The sequence below is a fragment of the Crocodylus siamensis genome, chromosome 10 (assembly GCF_052110815.1).
Source record: "Crocodylus siamensis isolate JL-2025a chromosome 10, ASM5211081v1, whole genome shotgun sequence".
NCBI classification, from domain to species: domain Eukaryota; kingdom Metazoa; phylum Chordata; order Crocodylia; family Crocodylidae; genus Crocodylus; species Crocodylus siamensis.
The window spans coordinates 58,162,803-58,179,022 of NC_143404.1; the positions used below are offsets into that span (position 1 = coordinate 58,162,803).

Consider the following 16,220-nt stretch of genomic DNA (forward strand, 5'->3'; position numbering starts at 1 on the left):
AACTTTTCATATAATCATTTTCAGCTTTTCATTTCAAAAGTAACCTAAAATTTTAAAAGGCTAAAAAATGATAGTTTAATAATGTGAAAAGTTTCAACTTAAGCCTAAAAAGAATGTTTTTGGGTCAACCCAAAACAGTACTGTTTTTGTTTTTTCTTTGGGGTACAGCTGCTGAGAAGAACAACTGCACAGCTTTGTAGCAAACGCTGCAATCAACTCTATTCTCAGTTTCCAGGTACCTTTCAAACATTAGTGTGTGACTTCATAACAGAGTCATAGTTGGCTAGCTTGGTCTGTTTGTTTTTATACACACTGAATTCCCTTTGAGTGTTTATGCCAAGTATACCTGGGCCTGATCAACCAGAAAGCCCTCCTCTATCTTTCTTCAATCTCTTTCACGTGTTAATTACAGGAAGTATAGGGAGGATCATTGCCCAGCTGTGGCCTCTCATAATGAATGGTCTTCCCCCTCATCTTTTTTTGTCTTGCTCTGTCTGACTGCAGAGTGGGTGTGGGTTTGAAGGTCTCAGGATGGTGTGTAGAGAGCAGGGGGGCATTGTAGCGTTGCTGAAAAAGGACAGACATTTTAGTTATGTACAAACAGTATCTTTCACTTAAGCCGGCAGGCCTGAAGCAAGAAAATAATCAGCCTGCCTTTCGGCAAATGGTCTATAACGATAATAGGTGTTGAAGGCAAATGAGCCAACACCTCTGGAAATTCAGAGCTTGTAGTGGAACAAGATGTACAGTCAGCTTTACTAACCCTGTGCATTCAGAAATCATTAGACTTCTCAATCGGCATGTGTGGTTTAAAATCATAAGGATTTTTAATATTTTTCCAGTTCCTTTCATCCAGTATTTGAGCAAGAGCTAGGCAATTTCCAACCTCCTCCACTCCCCTTCATCACTAGTTTTTGGGGGGGTTTTTTGGAGGGGGGGGGGTTGGTGAAATTGGGTCAAAGTTGGCAAATTAAAGGAGGGGAAGAATTAAAACTTTTTTTGAAACTTCTTGTTCTGTAATTTTCCAGACAAAATGTTTCATTTCCAAAATGCCAAATTATTCTCTAACTGAAGTTTTTCATCTTATTTTAAAGAGGTGTTGTTCAATTAGAAACTGACCTACATTTAATTTTTAAAAATGAAGCATTTTATTTTGTGTCAAGTGAAACATTCTGGGTTCATGCAAAGAGCTTTATTGTTTTTGTGTTCTAGAAAACAATTTTGTAAATTGTTTTGACTCAGCTATTAAACAGAAGTCTATGATTGACTTAACCTACTTTTGAAGTTTGTTTTTTCCATAAACTTGAGGGCAAGAAATGTTCATTTTTTTAAAAAGCAGAGATGGACAACACTGAGAAGAATACCAAACAACCTGAGGATGGAAGATGAGGGTGGAAAATGCAGTGGGGAGTGATCCAGGGCTAGAAACCAAACACATTTCAAAACAGATCTGGTTTTGTAATCACAGATTGGGAAAGACTGAGGAAAGCATCTGTGGTCCCAGCCCTCCCAGCTCCAGCATGCATAGCATGCCACTTGCCTGCCTTTTTTCTCAGGCGTAAGAGTACATAGCTGTAATGTCGCCATTGGCACTCTGCCTACTTCAACATTCATCTGAAAATTGCCCTCCTATGGACTTGCCCTCCTTCCAGGTAACTTTACTGACCTCCCAGCTCTCTCTACTCTCTTGTCCATCCCTGCCCTAGTCCTTTTCCTTTGCACCACCTAACCTGTGACAAGGTGAGCCTTTGTTTCAGGACCTGCTATCTGGATCAGTCTCATCATTGCATCTTTTCATTTTATGTCTTAGAGGACATCTCTCTTGTTCCTTGCCCATCACACTTCACTTCTACCCTGTGCCTTTCATTTTTAATCCTCGAAGGTTCAAATTGTATCGTACTGCTTTTCATCCGTGCTAGAAAGACTCCAGGTTTTTTGCTTTTGAAAAGACAGAAATGTCTGAGCCCCCTTCCTTCTAGTGCTTGAACGGGTCCAGAGAATGATCTGATGCAGAAAGCTGCTGCTGCTTTGAGTTTCGATCATGTCAGCAAAAGATAGCTAGCTCTCAGGAACATAAACAGCCTGAGGTGCAGTGCCCTAGGGTCACCTTGAAACTGTATCTTGTCATCACCATTGTATTGTCAGTTTTGCAGAAGAAGCACTTTTTTCCAGCTCAGGTTTAACTTTATGCCTGTTCAGGTCTTTGCATACATCTATTGGTGTATTGGGGGTTGGAGATGAGCTGATATAATTCCTTTCCCCCTTCTGAATTCCAAGATTCATATATAAAAAAGAGATAAAATAAAGTGGTGCTTTCGGTGCAAGGATAAGGGTGGAGAGGAAGGCAGAGTTTGGCAACTGTGTGGTAGCTCTCAAATAATTCTGTGAGCTGTCAGGCATTTGCTCTTAGAAGAACTTGCTGAGTTGCAGTGCTTTCCAGGAGAGGAATGTGTTTAAAATGACGATGTGAGAATAGTTAGGTTGGGCGGTTAGAGGAGCTGGTGAGTGATGCCCCAGCCTAGATAACTGGAAGCCTTAACTTATGCAGTAGAAGTCTGTAGTAAGTGGGAACCTCATAAGAAACTTTAAAAACTGGGCCAGCGCCCTTTCAAAAGGTGTTTTATGATGCAGAAAGAATGAACCTACAACTTTTGTATTTAAGGATTTTCCCTCCCATTCTTGTTATCTTTTCACCTTTTAAAATATAAAAAATGTGTATACTTTCTTCCTCTTCCATTGCTGGAGGAATTCAGTGGGGGTTGGGACTGGAGACGTTACAGAGGATATTGAACATGAATTTGGCCACCTAAACTGAAGGCCCGGGGATGATGAATATGCACCAAAGATGTCTCTCCCACATGCGCTCACTGAACATTGGAGTTAAATGAGTATTATCAAAAAATGTTGTGGCTTAACAATTCTTCCCTTTTCTGTTCAGATTCAAGTTTCATAGATAAGGTGACTTTTCAAATGTGCCTAGGTCTGATTTACGGAAGTGACGTATATAAGACCTGAAAGTTAATGGGACACAGTCCTCTAAGCACTTGTTTATTTAGGTGTTTTTGAAAAATGTACCCAAGGCCATATTTTCCAGTGGGGAAGGAAGCAAAATCACCTAGCTCTAGTTTTTATTTTTTCCTTTCAAAGACAAACTTTTCCGGATATTTTATGCAGAAATCTCTCTTGTAACAGGTCACTTTTAAGGCATTCCCTTCTGAAATTAGCAGGCCAGAAAATCAAGCTGTTATAAAAATTGCTGCAGTCATAAGCTAGCAGCTTTCTGTTAAGTGACCCTTGCCAATTTGGAAGGAGAGAGGAGGTGAAAGTAGTCAGCTAAATTAAAAACAGATAAAGTCATGAAAGCAAGACAAAAATGTTACTCTTGTAATTAGTCTGCAGCCTCTGTCTCTAAGTCGTTCCCCACCTCCTTAACCAAGCCAGAGCAAAAAAATACCTGGCATGTGCTGCTGGTCCTGCCCAGGGTTTTGCACAAGCATATGGCTAAGCAGATCTAGTGGTTTCAGCTTCTCTGGCCTGCTGCCAGCCAGCCGTAAGATTTCTTGAGAAAATCCCCACGCAGTGTTGCAGAGAGAGCCATCTCTTGGCAGGTGCTCCCCCATCACTCTGGCTACTAATTTTGAGACCTCTGATTCTCCTGAACCTCTGCCCACCTTTCTCTGCAGCGTCTTACAGACTTTTCCAGAGGAAAAAAGTCTTTCTTCTAATTTTCCTTTCCCCCACATTTCATATATTGCATGACCCCTCATCTCATCCATTGTGAGCAGACCATTTCTCCCCCAGCCACCTCAGCTTCTCTTCCATGATGCCCTCCACAGAGGAAATGTCCTTTTGGAGGTAGTCCAAAAAACTCCTATTACTGCCACCTGGGTAACTAACCAGCTGCATGGCCCTTAACTATTCATGCTGTGTACAATGCTCATCCTTTGATGCACTTGCTGCTGGGCCAGTGAGGTCATGTCCTGGGCCCCCACATTGTGGCCCCCTTTGGCCTGAGGGTCCCACATAGAGGGGAAAAAGAGGGGAGGGGGCACTGAATGGCAGCCTGTGTCTGAACTGAGCCCCCCTGGCCTTGTCCCACGTTCCTCTGGCTGAGCCCCTCAGCATGGGGTCCACTGTCCCAGGCCCCAGCTCTGTCCTCCTGGGCTCTGGCCTCCTCAGCTTCTGGTCTCACCTTTGCGAGCTCCAGGCTTGCTGTCTTATTTCTGCCCTCTGTCAGACAAGGATAGTCTTTCTGCTTCCCGGGTCACAGCCCCAAGAAGGGCTCTAAGCTGAGGGCCCCTGCTGTACCCCTGTGGCCTCCAATCCACCCCTTTCAGTCGTGTCAGTTCCCCACTAGAAACAAAACCCCCAAAACATGAGTGTCTGCTCCAAAATAAAAGGTTCCCCTCCCAGGGGTAGCTCAGCCTGGTGCTCATAAGTCTCTCTCTGTGAGTCCATTTCTGCCCCCAAGCCTGTTGGTCACTGCTCGTACCATTTTATTCCAAAGCTCTTTGCCCGCATCAGCTTGTCCCAGGGGCTGGGGAAGACCAGTTATTCCTGGACTCCCTCTCCTCTTTACTAATGGGGTAGGGGTCCCATTATACTTGTATGCATGGTTTCCTATTTTCTTGCTCACTGCATACACCTCTGTAACAAACAATCTGCCATTTAAAAAACTGACCCATAATGTTCATTGGCATGTGTTGCATCCCAAATATCACAGGTTTTGAGAACATCATCACTCTATGGCAGGGGCGGGCAATTATTTCAGGCAGAGGGCCGCTTACTGAGTTTTGGCAAGCCATCAAGGGCCGCATGACAGGCAACCAGGGGCAGATAAATATTAATTTTGATGGGGCCCCGTGGGCCAGATAGAATGGCCTGGCGGGCCGCACCTGGCCCCTGGGCCGCATTTTGCCCACCCCTGCTCTATGGCCTTGCTTTTAAAGCTCCATTGTTTTGAGCAGCCAGTGTAGAAACACAATAGTGATTCTATCACAGAAAGGTTTCAGAGACTGGGTCCTACTCCGTGCTTCAGCCCTTTGGCAGCTAGGGTGGGGATAGGAAAACTGAAGTATTTTTTCCTTTAGACTCTGAAACCTGCCCTCCATGGTGGTGGTGGGGATGGTACAAATGATAACCCCTGCTTAAACGTTGTTTTGCTTAGCACTATTTCCATATAGTGCTCATTTTACATTGATACGCAATTCTACTTAGCGCTCAGCAAGTTTCATTATAACGTTCACGGGCATCGTACAGCTGTCACTGAAACTGACATTAATCCTGGCAGCCCTGATTCTGGTGATTTTGGTGGCTTTAGAAAGTGAAAGTTGGTTTCGCTTAATGCTCAGTTTTTCAGGAACCAATTAAGAGCACTAAGTGGGGCTTGCCTGTAATGACCTTTAGAGCAGGCCTGAAGATGCTTTTGATTGTCTGGAGATCCAAGCAGTGCCCAAGAACCACCTTAATCCCACCCTGTATTCACAATACACGCATCTCCACTTCTTAGCTGTGGTACAATATCTGGTCCAGGTTTTGGTATAATTGTTTCAATGTACTAACTGTTGAGGTGCCTGCCTTGTCCTCATGACCATTGTGTAAAAGTTCCTTGCTAATTAAGTCTAAACCCTGGGTTCCCAATTCAGCAAAGCATTTAAGCCTGTGTTCAAGTGCTTTGCTGAATAGGGATGAGATTGTGTGATTTTTAACAGCCTGCATATGTCTGAGTGCTTTGAATCGGAGCCTGATTTGCAACCTTCAGAACATCACTGTAAAAGAAAATGCAATTTGTAAGTTATCCAAGCATCTCAACCAAAGAATATAAAACTTTAAAATGTTTAATCTGGCTTCTGTAACTTGAAATGACTGAAAGGATTTTTTTCCCCTAAACAGTAAAAGAAAAGTCTCTGTTCTTTGCTGAGATGCTGTGGGCCAACTTTCAGGGCAAAATATTGTTTTTTGATAGGGGATTCTAATGTGAAAACTGAGATTCTAATGGTAATTCACACATGGTGGGGGGTTTTGGTGGGGGGGTTAATTCTAAAAGGTAAAACATTTTCCAGGTGTCCATCAGCTGGACATGCTACATGCTACCATTCCAGGTTTCAGTACGAGCACAGATTCAGCAAACTTTATTACTGATTCTGCTGTAAGTTACTGAACCCAGGAACTGGTTAAAAAATAGTAACACCCAGACTGTTATTTCACTGATGGCGCTCATCATTTGTCACTAAATTGTCAGTTTATAATCTCAATATTCCTGAACTGGTGTCATACATATATAAATAAGTATTGCATATGCACAAGCTAGTAATTAAATGCACAAAATGGGTGTATGCATACTGGTAACTCCACAGCTGTATAATTTGTTTGTACACATTTGAAAAAGAAAAGATGTTAAAGAGCAAATACTAAGAAATGTGACACAACCCTGGAAATACAAAAGTGAGCTGAGCAAAAGCAGTAGAAAAATCATCTTAATGGCTAATGAAATTTTTGAACAATTATATAATTAGGTTGCGTTAATCATTATAAAATATCATTCCCCTTTAAACATCTGTTTCAATTCTTTAGTAACAATCTGGGTAGTGCCATGAATAATGGGATTTTGGATTGCATTGGAGGGTGTGTGTTATCTGAAAACTAGTATAGAATATCCCACATTTGGCAGACTGTAAGGGAAAAATAAGTTTTGTTCTTAATTAAGGTATAGAGATTTTTCAGGGAAAACTGTCTCTTCACAATGGAAAAGAAAATCTGATATAAAACTTATGCACATCTAGTCACGTCGGCTAAGTACAGATGTTCAATGCCCAAAGCACTGTAAATTAGAACAGGAGCCAACTGAACAGATGTTCACTGTTCAGGGGTGGGGGTGCTCAATGCCTGCCTGCACTGGCCACTGGGGGCACTCCGGCATGCCTCCCAGGAGACTACCAGAACAGCCCCTCTCTCCAGCCTCACCTGCCCCTCCATCGTCAGCTGGTGACTGTCAGCAGCAGCTGGGGGGCGGGGGAGAGGGTCCCCCCACAAAATGCTGGGTGGGGTTTCAGGGTGGGATGGGATGGGTCAATGCTGGGGGGAGGGGGCTGCCTTTTCCTGCTTCCACCCCACCGCCCCCCAGCCTCTCAATGGCTACCGCCAGCAGCTGCAGCATGGTGCAACCCAGCTGGGCTGCTGTAGGAGAAGGGCTCCAAGGTCTGTGTCCCTGCAGCAGCCCCCACCAGGAAGAGCTGCAGTATGGCTTAGATGGGGACAGGGGTTGCAGGGGGAGAGACCCCAGAGTCCTTTCTCCACAGCACCCCATTCCACTCCCACCTCCCTCCAGCTCAGACTGGGTAAAGCAGAGAGGGGAAAGCAAGCAGCACTGAGCTGGTGCTTTCCAGGCCTGAGCTGGTGTGGGGTAGAGGGGGAACAAGAAAAAAATTTACCAGAGGGAACACAAGTTTTCTAAGGTGCTCTAAAGCAGGCCGCCTTCTTCTGATACCTCATTTGAAGGTTAATTTTTTGCATGATCAGACTCTTTAAAAGCACTCTGCAGCCCTGCATATGTTACGGCATGGCTGAAAACAGCTTTCTGCAAACTTAAAGTGCACAAAGTGCAATGCCTGCACCTAGCCATAGGGTGCTTATACAAGCTACATTTTTTGCATTATTGGGCCCCTGAAAGTGCTCTACAGCCATGCCACGACATATGTGCATGGCTTTAGAGGGCTTTTAAAGTGTCTGATCATGCAAATAATTAACTTTCCTTAAATGATGTAGCAGATGAAGGTGCTCTGCTTTAGAGCACCTTAGGGAACCTGTGTTCCATAGGATTAATTTTTTGCTTGTTTGACCCCTTCCTCCCTCCAGCTCATGCTGGGCAAGCAGCAGCTCAGTGCTTCTTGTCTCCTCCTCTCTGCTTTGCCCAGACTGAACTGGAGGGGGGTAGGGGTGGAGCAGAGCCCCCTCACCTCGCAGACCTGGCCTGCCCCCCCCAGTACCTTAGGGGTTTTGTTCTACCCCCATCTCCCTCTAGCTCTGACCAGGCAGCAAATCCCAGCCAGCAGCTTGGAGCTGCTCCCTCCCCTTGTTGACAGCCCTGGAACTGGGAGGGGAAGGTAGGGCTTGGGGAGAGGGGTGGTGCAGACAGGCTTGATTTGCCATTCCTCCCCTCCCAAACCCAGCAGACAAACATCTTGTTGGTCGGGGGAGTGCTATAACTCATGGCACTTTACATAAAGCACCGTGAGTTAAAGCGGCGGTCTGAATGTTTATCTGTGCCCATAAAATCTGTGTCTGCGGCTTCTAGTGGAGTTAGTGGACTGTCAGGGAGCCATTTTATAGTTTCCTAATTCTTAAGGGCTGCTCTAACTTGCTCTGGCTGGCAGCAGTCCTCGCTGGATTCTCTGCTTTCTGAATATGGTGGTTGCACTATCACTATTTCTTTCTACCCTGACATGCTGTCTGAACTTTGGGTGCAGAGAGGGGATAGGAGCTGGCTACACAAGCTGTCTCCTTAGGTAGGAAATTTACCATCCCTTTGTGTTGCTCAAGCAGCTTAGAGAGACCTTGTGTTGTTTTTGTGAAGAGTAAATAAAGTGCTATTTCAACCATTTCACAGCCTGAAACCTAGGTTTGTTTTTGTTCTTAAGCTTGTGAAAGTGACTGTAATGGAATCTAACACGTCATCACATAGCTAACCAAATGAAAATGTCCAGTCATGTATTAACAGGCTTTTTTTATATCATGTGATTATTTACAATAGTAATGGCAAAACCATGGTGTTGGTTCACTGTTCCTCAGAATGTGCTGTTTATAGGCATAGCGTATGATGGATTGGGTTTAGGTGAGGCAGGACTTTTAGGTTCCATTTATAGCTTTGTCATTGACTCATTGCAAGATCCAGGACAAGCTATTTTTAGGGTTTTGAAGCCAGGGATTGATTTTGTATTGATAGCTAAACCAGATCGCTGGGTGCATTTAAATGAAGTTAATTTCACAGACTGCTATTGTGGGTATAATGCAGTCCCCCATGCTTCCATCTCTTTACTTTGGCCTTGCTGTGCTTCAGTTGATGACCAAGATGACCCTCGTATTGAAATGATCCTGATGTGCAGAGGCTACTTAGAGAGCCTCAAACTACCCAGGTGATCCAGAGGTAAAACTTATTAACACCTGAGGCTTCTCTCTCTCTCTCTCTCTCTCGCTAAAAAAATTATCAGTAAGATACTGCAGTGATGGGAGTGGGAACTTCCTAAATTTGACCATTTTCCTGCTGATTTCAGATCACCCAATTTGAACTCAGGTGGCCTTTGTTTTAAAATCCGAAGAAGATTTTGTATACATCATGTTGTACTAAAAAAGTGTGTGCGTGTGTGTGTCTATAAATCTCCTGAGTAACTTTATAAGGGCAAGCTACAGTTGAAGTTGGAAGTGGGGGAGGCAGTGGGGCTGTAGAAGTGAAGAGGAAGTTGAGCATTTTGGAATCCAGATACCATGCAAATAGTCGTGCTACTTGGTATGCATTGCTACAGATGTACACATCCCTGAAGGACAGATGTATTAATTGCTAGGGAGGAGTTGCTGCCTAGATATTACAGTGGGGAACTATAAACCAGAACTTCTGAATTCTATTTTGGTCTCTGCCCCAAGCCTGGTATTTGATCTCGGGCAAGACGTTTCACCTCTCTGTATCTAGTTTATGCCTTTGTATAATAATAATTGCCTACCTCACGGGAGGCTTGCAACAATTGTGAAGTTTTTGGAGATGCATAGAGGGAAAGTGTTTGGTTTATCTCCCCTCTTCGCAGGCTCATCACTTTACAAGCTAATATTGTCGGCTACCAAAAATAAATAAAAGGCGAGCACCATGACTTATTTAATAGAATCACAATGTCCAGGCTTTGGATTTTTATGCGTGGATCTTTTAACCCCATGATATTTCAGACATACTGTACTATGCATGCAAATACAAACTCCATAGTGGCTGCCACACCATCTGCCACCTTTATCCTGCTGAATGGATAGATCCTTATCTCAGAGCAGCAAGTTAGCTGAACAATGTGTTCAGTGGTAAACAGAAAGGTGAGCTGGTTCAGGCCCTGACTTGGGACCCTCCATATGGTTTTGGGCCATTCCCCACAGTGGAAGCCTCGAGTTCCTCCCCCACCCCAACCTCTATGCTCCAGCTGTCATCTTCCAGGTCCATTCCCTGTTGCTGCTCTGGAATACCCCTCTAAAAGCACAGTCATGTTTTCCCTTAATGTGGTAGCCTCAGGGGGACTAAAGTGAGGACAAGCCTGACAAATGGTGCAACCTGCTTCTTATGACTGTGAAAAGCAAAGAAAAAAATAGTGCAGCATCTTTGAATCCTTGTCTGTGTACTGTCTGTGTTGGGCCTGAATCAAATGCTGCAGAGCAAGTATATCTACATGTTTCACAATGCAAAGCAGATTTCCATGGTGTCATGTGTTTTTTGTTTTTGAAAAACAGTCCTGCTTTACCCACTGGCCTCCCAAACTTCTAAGGCTACTGGATTTCCCTCCAAGTATTTTTTTTTTCCAAGTTTAGAGCTGTACTGAATTTTTTCTGAGTTCAGAACTGAGCTGCGGTTTCCATGAAACCCATGGTGCATTCCTTCCACAGATTGTTGTAGCGGGTAGATATTTAGAAAAGGTATTTGGTATAAAATAAGGCAGCTAGGGAATTACAAGATCATGCTGGTTTAAATTTAGCTGCCCCAAATTAGGCACTTAGCCGCATTCCTAAATAGAGTTTAAGAGCCTTGATATTACAAAGGTGATAAAGAATGGAAGTGAAGGTGGAGGTCTTGGAACAACATTTCTGAGTATTTGGATACCTAAAGATTGGCACCTACATTTGAAAATTTTACGTGGGTAGACCCACACACACACGTGCTCATTGGAGCAGTGGTTCTTGTGATCCTTGTTTTATCAAAAACTAGTTCATCCAATTAATAGATAACCACACACAGTTTCATAGTTGGTAGGGTTGGAAGGGACCTGAGCAGATCAAGTCCCACCCCAACGATACATATGGTATCGTTATGCATGTATTACATGCACATGCACACCTGGGATTGTTTTGTTTTTTGGGTTTTTTTGAACATCTGAATCCTGTATGACCAGAGACTGCACCTTTCTGGCTGCGTTAAAATCAGGTGACTTATATGAGACTTGTCTTGTGTATGTTTGCAACCTGATTTTTTAGAACAAGGAGGTTTGGAAAGGCTTTCAGAGGTGCATTCAAAAGTTATCGTGATTAACTGGAACCTCCAAACCTTACCAGTAATAACTTTCTTCTTGTTATCGCTTAAGGTTGGATAATGCTGTTAAGTGCCCTCATCTTGAATTTCAGCCTTTTAATCCCTATTCCCATAGCCTTAGTGGAAACCACTGCACACATCATAGGGTGGTGGTAGTACTTAAATATAATGCTTGTTCAGATGGTATTTAAAAAATACAGAAACTTAATTTTCCAGTAGCAAAATCCAGGAAGAGAGAAAAACATTAATCCAATGGGTGTAATCTCTAAGGGAAGTAGTACTTAATTTTAATTTGGCATTTCCCTTGGATGAAAACTTTAGTGAATTATTATGTAGAATTTATATGAAGCCTGGGTTTAGGTAATCATCTTTAATATTTATACTCTTAGGGAAAAATGGAATCATTAGTAAGCATGCATAATTAATGAATAAATTATATTTTCCTTTGTTTTCCTTCAGGTATAAGGAAATGCTAGATCTAGTGATATCACCCAGCCTGACTGTAAATAGAGAGTGCCCCGACAGACTGAAGCTTAACCTTTCTAACATTTATGCCACGGCTCCAGATGACATAGAAGGTAGGCTGCCTCTTCTTGCTTATGATTTATTTAACTTTAGCATACAGCATGTATATAACAAAAAGAACTAGCCAGGGATGAGGCCTGCATAGGTGAGAATTAGTCCTTTGATGCAACAAGCAGTTCAAATTTTTATTTTATATTTCTGTAGCAACTCCAGTTATCTCATGTCATTAGATCAGCAGCGATTTGTATGTAAATAGCAATGACATATGCCACACAATATTGTGTGTATAAACATGTAGTTTTGGTCAGGATTGGCAGTCTTGGTTTGGATTCCAATAATCCCTAGAGTAGCATTAATTTGAACTCCTAGTTCTAGTAATATTGCTGTTTGGAGGACTAGACCGGGGGCGGGGGGGAAGCAAAGGCAAAATCAGGGTCAGCCTTTCCTAACAATGCAGATACAAAACATTTTACCAAAGCAGTTGCTGTTTGTCACACTGAGATCATTGCTATCATTTCTGAACAGTTAGTCTCCCTGATCTGTGGTCTGACGTTTTGTATTTGGCAGGTACCAAGGACAAATTCTTTCGGCAGTTGATGCTCTGATAGAAATTTATCTGCTCTTCCCTCCCACCCACCCCCAATCATACTGTGCAAGTGAAGGAAACAGAAGAATGTTAAATCTGTTAAAAAAATTATTGGCAAATGATGCAGCTGAACTAGTTCTTGCTAGTACAATTCCAGCTATTGTTTGCTGCGGTTGGGATCTGTCAGCCTTCCTGCTGGAGGAGAGTTAGCAAAAGGCACTATTATATTTAACTAGTATACTTAACCCTTTATTTGCAGGGTTTTAAAAGCCGCAGAAGATGTTTTGTATGCATATTTTTTAAGACTTTAGAAATCCAGTGTGATTAGACCACATATAATCTGACAACTAATTCATAACATTCATGGGAAGGATCACAATCTAAAGGAAACAGCTTTTAAATGAATATGTTTACAGAAAGGATTAGAACTAAAGCCAGTATATTTGTCAACTTCCTTCTCATAAGTCTGCAAAGTGTTATGAAGGTCCTGTATAAATAACAGCCATTACAGGAGGAAGCTGTATTGACTATTCTGTGTCACTTGCACACTGGTGTGCAAGTGACATTGAATATTGAAAGATTTTATATTGATGAATGCTTCATTCACCAATTTACAAACTGCTGAAGTATAATTTTAGATGACATTTTAATGAGGCTAATCCTTTTGCAGCATTGCGGGTATGTCCTTGCTGACATGTTGGATAGCACTGCAGGTGGTTTCTGTGTAACATGTCAGGTGGCAGACATTGGGCAGAATTTGCAGACATCGGGAGGCACTGCAGGTGCCTTCTGCCTGGTTTGTGGGCCAGCACTGTAGGCATACTCTATTCTTTCTCACTTGTTGGATGACATTTATAAAACCTGCATAACAGCTCACACAGTAATACAAGCATTGGAAGTCCTGGGGTGCCCCTGCCTGAAGTGACGGGCAGCACTGTGTAAACACATTAGATGGTATAATTACCATTATGTATTTAGGTATGTTCTCCCTGTTGTGTTAGGACAGCAGGCAGTTAGTTTGGCATGGTGGGTGGCCTCGCCGATATCAGTAAAATAGTAAGTGTGTCTGGCCTGACACTCTATTGTTAATAGTGATGGTTAGTTGTTGTATTGTATGTATTGTTATAGCACCTAAGAATCCTACTTAGGATGTGGGATTCATTGTGCTGGATGCTATTTATAGAGGTATTTTGTCTAATACACAAGATGGCATCAGGGAATGCTGTGAATACGTGCCCTAGCAGCAGGCAATTTGCAGGTTAATCTAACAAATTATGTTTTTAGTCTTAGTTTAATTAGCTAAATTCTCCTCTAAAAAGGATTTTATTGGTTTTGCTGGAAGTAAGTATATGGTGCAGGAAAAGCAGACTCTTCACTTGTGTTACTGATCTTCTGTCATTTGTTAAGGTTGTAATTACTAAAATGACAATGTGTTAGATAATTGGATTACAAAATTCAGTATGAAGAGCGATGCAAACTTGTATATCCTGTCTTGATGCATTTTTAGTATAGTTGAACCTACCTTAGGGCAGAGGAATAGATTAGATAACTTTCCAAGCTCCCTTCTCAACCAATATTCTTTATGTCTAAATGTATAATGCATTTAAAGAAACCAAAAGACCAAACCACGGGGGCACAAAAAGAATGTAGTAGGCAAAAGTGGTGGGTTTTAGCGTTACTTCAGCAGCTACAGAAGTTGATCATAGAGCAGTCAATAGTAATAATGAAGCCACTGGGACTGCTCATGACTTAAGAATTGGTGCTCTTGCCTAGATATGGATAAGGAACCAAATAAAGAAAAACCTAGTAGATTAGTCAATTGACTAATAACCTCTTGGGTAAATTTTTTCTTAATTATTTCTTCCTAATTCTAACTAATTTTCTTAAATGAAAGTCGTCTCTCACCATTGCTAATCTTCTGCAACTTTTTGGGGATTTCAGTAAAAAATAATTTTCCCTACTTGCTGCATCAATTTCTGTATCCTACAGTGATCAGAACGATTTGGCTACAGAACAGAATATTACTGAAAACAAGAGACACTTTAATTTTGTTTTTCAGGCAACAGTGAAGCAATACCACAGTGTCCTCTCCATCTGTACTCCACAAAGTGAGTGTGTCTGATGTTTAAGGGAATTCAAGTACAGTAGGTTATAAACCTTGTTTTGCTGAAAAATAATTCAGTAGGGGCTCCTGCCAGCTTAAACTCTGAAGGACATACATACTCCTTCAGTCCTTCCACATGCTGCAAGACTCAGCCTTCTCTAACGCGTTCTTAATCCACTTAGAAAGCAAGTTGAAGAGAGATGAATAGCCTGGGTATCATCATTTCTATCCCAAGGAATAAAAATTCTTTCATTTTGCACATAGGTTTATTTAGGGGTGATTATAAAGTAAAATGATACTTTGCAGGTTTTGCTGTGAAATTGCATTTTTATTTTGTGTATGCAAAAAAACTGAAAATAAGATTTGAGCTTTTAAAATCATGACAAATATTTCATGGAGTCCTATGCCATATTCCTCCCTGTGCATTAGGATGGATCTGTGCCCTCTTGCATACTGGTATCTCAAGAACTAGAAAAAATGGTCTGTGTGGCAAATACTGTGTTCCCAAAATATCCCGCATAGCACCATGTGCAGTCATTCTATTCACGTTTCTGTATGTTTTTACCATTAAATTAATGAGGTTTCTCTAAAGAGCTGCATGCAGTAACCATTGCCTTAGATCTTCTCTTTTCTTGTTTCAAATAGACATTATCCCCATATAGTGACAGTCCCAACTTTCCCAGCAATGGCGGCATACGGACAGACCCAATATAGTGCAGGAATCCAGCAAGCTGCTGCTTATACTGCATATCCTCCTCCAGGACAACCTTATGGAATACCCTCCTACAGTGAGTACACTGACTTGGTTACTTTTTCTTTAAGAACCCCTGCTTTCTCTAGAAAATGGTTTCAGCTTTCTTACTGAAAAAAGAAAGTGCCCAACCTTCCAATCAGAAGTTCTTCAATTCTGTCGGTAAGGTGTTTTGGTTTTTTCCACTTGGAGAAAATCTCATGTGTCCAAAGCTTTAAAAAGGCTTTTAACAGCTTGCATTTATTAGTTTTAAACCTGTTTCCTAGTAATACCCCTGTATATACCCTAGTTTGAGTACAGCGAGAGATGGTAAATAGTAAATCTCTATTTACTTTCTCCAAAACTTTTATTAAGTTTCTCAACCTCTCTTACCCACCCCCAAGTTATTTTCCTCTGGAAAGCTGGAAAGTTTTAGCCAATTTAATCTCTGCACTTATGGAAGACTCTCCATGCCCCAGACCATCCTTGTTGCCCTTCTCTGTGTATTTTCTAGCCCTACTGTATCCTTTTTGGGGTGGAGGGACCAGAACTGCATGCAACACTTGGTGTAAGCGTACAATTGATTTAATGGCATAAAGAAATGTATTGTTTTCAATTCCCTTTTTAATTGTTCCTAATGTTCTATTTGCCTTTATGGCTGCTTACTAAATACTGAGCTAATTTTTTTCAGAGAACTATCCACAATAATTCCAAGATCTCTTTCTTAAGAAGTAACAGCTAATATAGAGCCCATTGTTGTGTTTGTGCATCTTGGCTTATTCTTTCCCACATACATTACTCCATGCTTACCAACCTCATCTGTCCTTTTGTTGTCCATTTACTCAATGTTATGGGATCCTTCTGCAGACTTTCCTCTGTTTCATCCCTCAACTCGAGGATAACTGTACTAACATAGGCTTTGATTATCTTATGAGCTAAATAAGCTTGGGACTTTAGCAGAGACATCCTAAAAACCCCCACCTGTAATGAAAGTAGCATTACAGAA

General features: G+C 42.0%; 1 protein-coding gene and 1 long non-coding RNA gene across 10 annotated transcripts in view; one reads left to right on the forward strand and one right to left on the reverse strand.

The window, feature by feature from the left end:
- LOC149856652 (uncharacterized) overlaps nucleotides 1-16,220 on the reverse strand; it is a 175,917-nt gene that overhangs the window by 72,290 nt on the left and 87,407 nt on the right. The gene's annotated exons all lie outside the window — the stretch shown is intronic.
- The window catches only part of EYA2 (EYA transcriptional coactivator and phosphatase 2), a 147,096-nt gene that overhangs the window by 49,814 nt on the left and 81,062 nt on the right, over nucleotides 1-16,220 (forward strand). For 6 of the 9 annotated variants that reach the window (XM_090064130.1, XM_090064136.1, XM_090064134.1 and 3 more), the window contains exons 2-4: nucleotides 11,729-11,847; nucleotides 14,440-14,488; nucleotides 15,130-15,272. In XM_090064130.1, the coding sequence (XP_089920256.1) occupies nucleotides 11,739-11,847; nucleotides 14,440-14,488; nucleotides 15,130-15,272 (301 nt within the window). In that variant the 5' untranslated portion in view covers nucleotides 11,729-11,738. Of the gene's footprint in view, nucleotides 1-214; nucleotides 236-11,728; nucleotides 11,848-14,439; nucleotides 14,489-15,129; nucleotides 15,273-16,220 lie in introns of those variants that run through there. The other 3 variants (XM_090064131.1, XM_090064137.1, XM_090064135.1) reach the window with 3 other exon arrangements.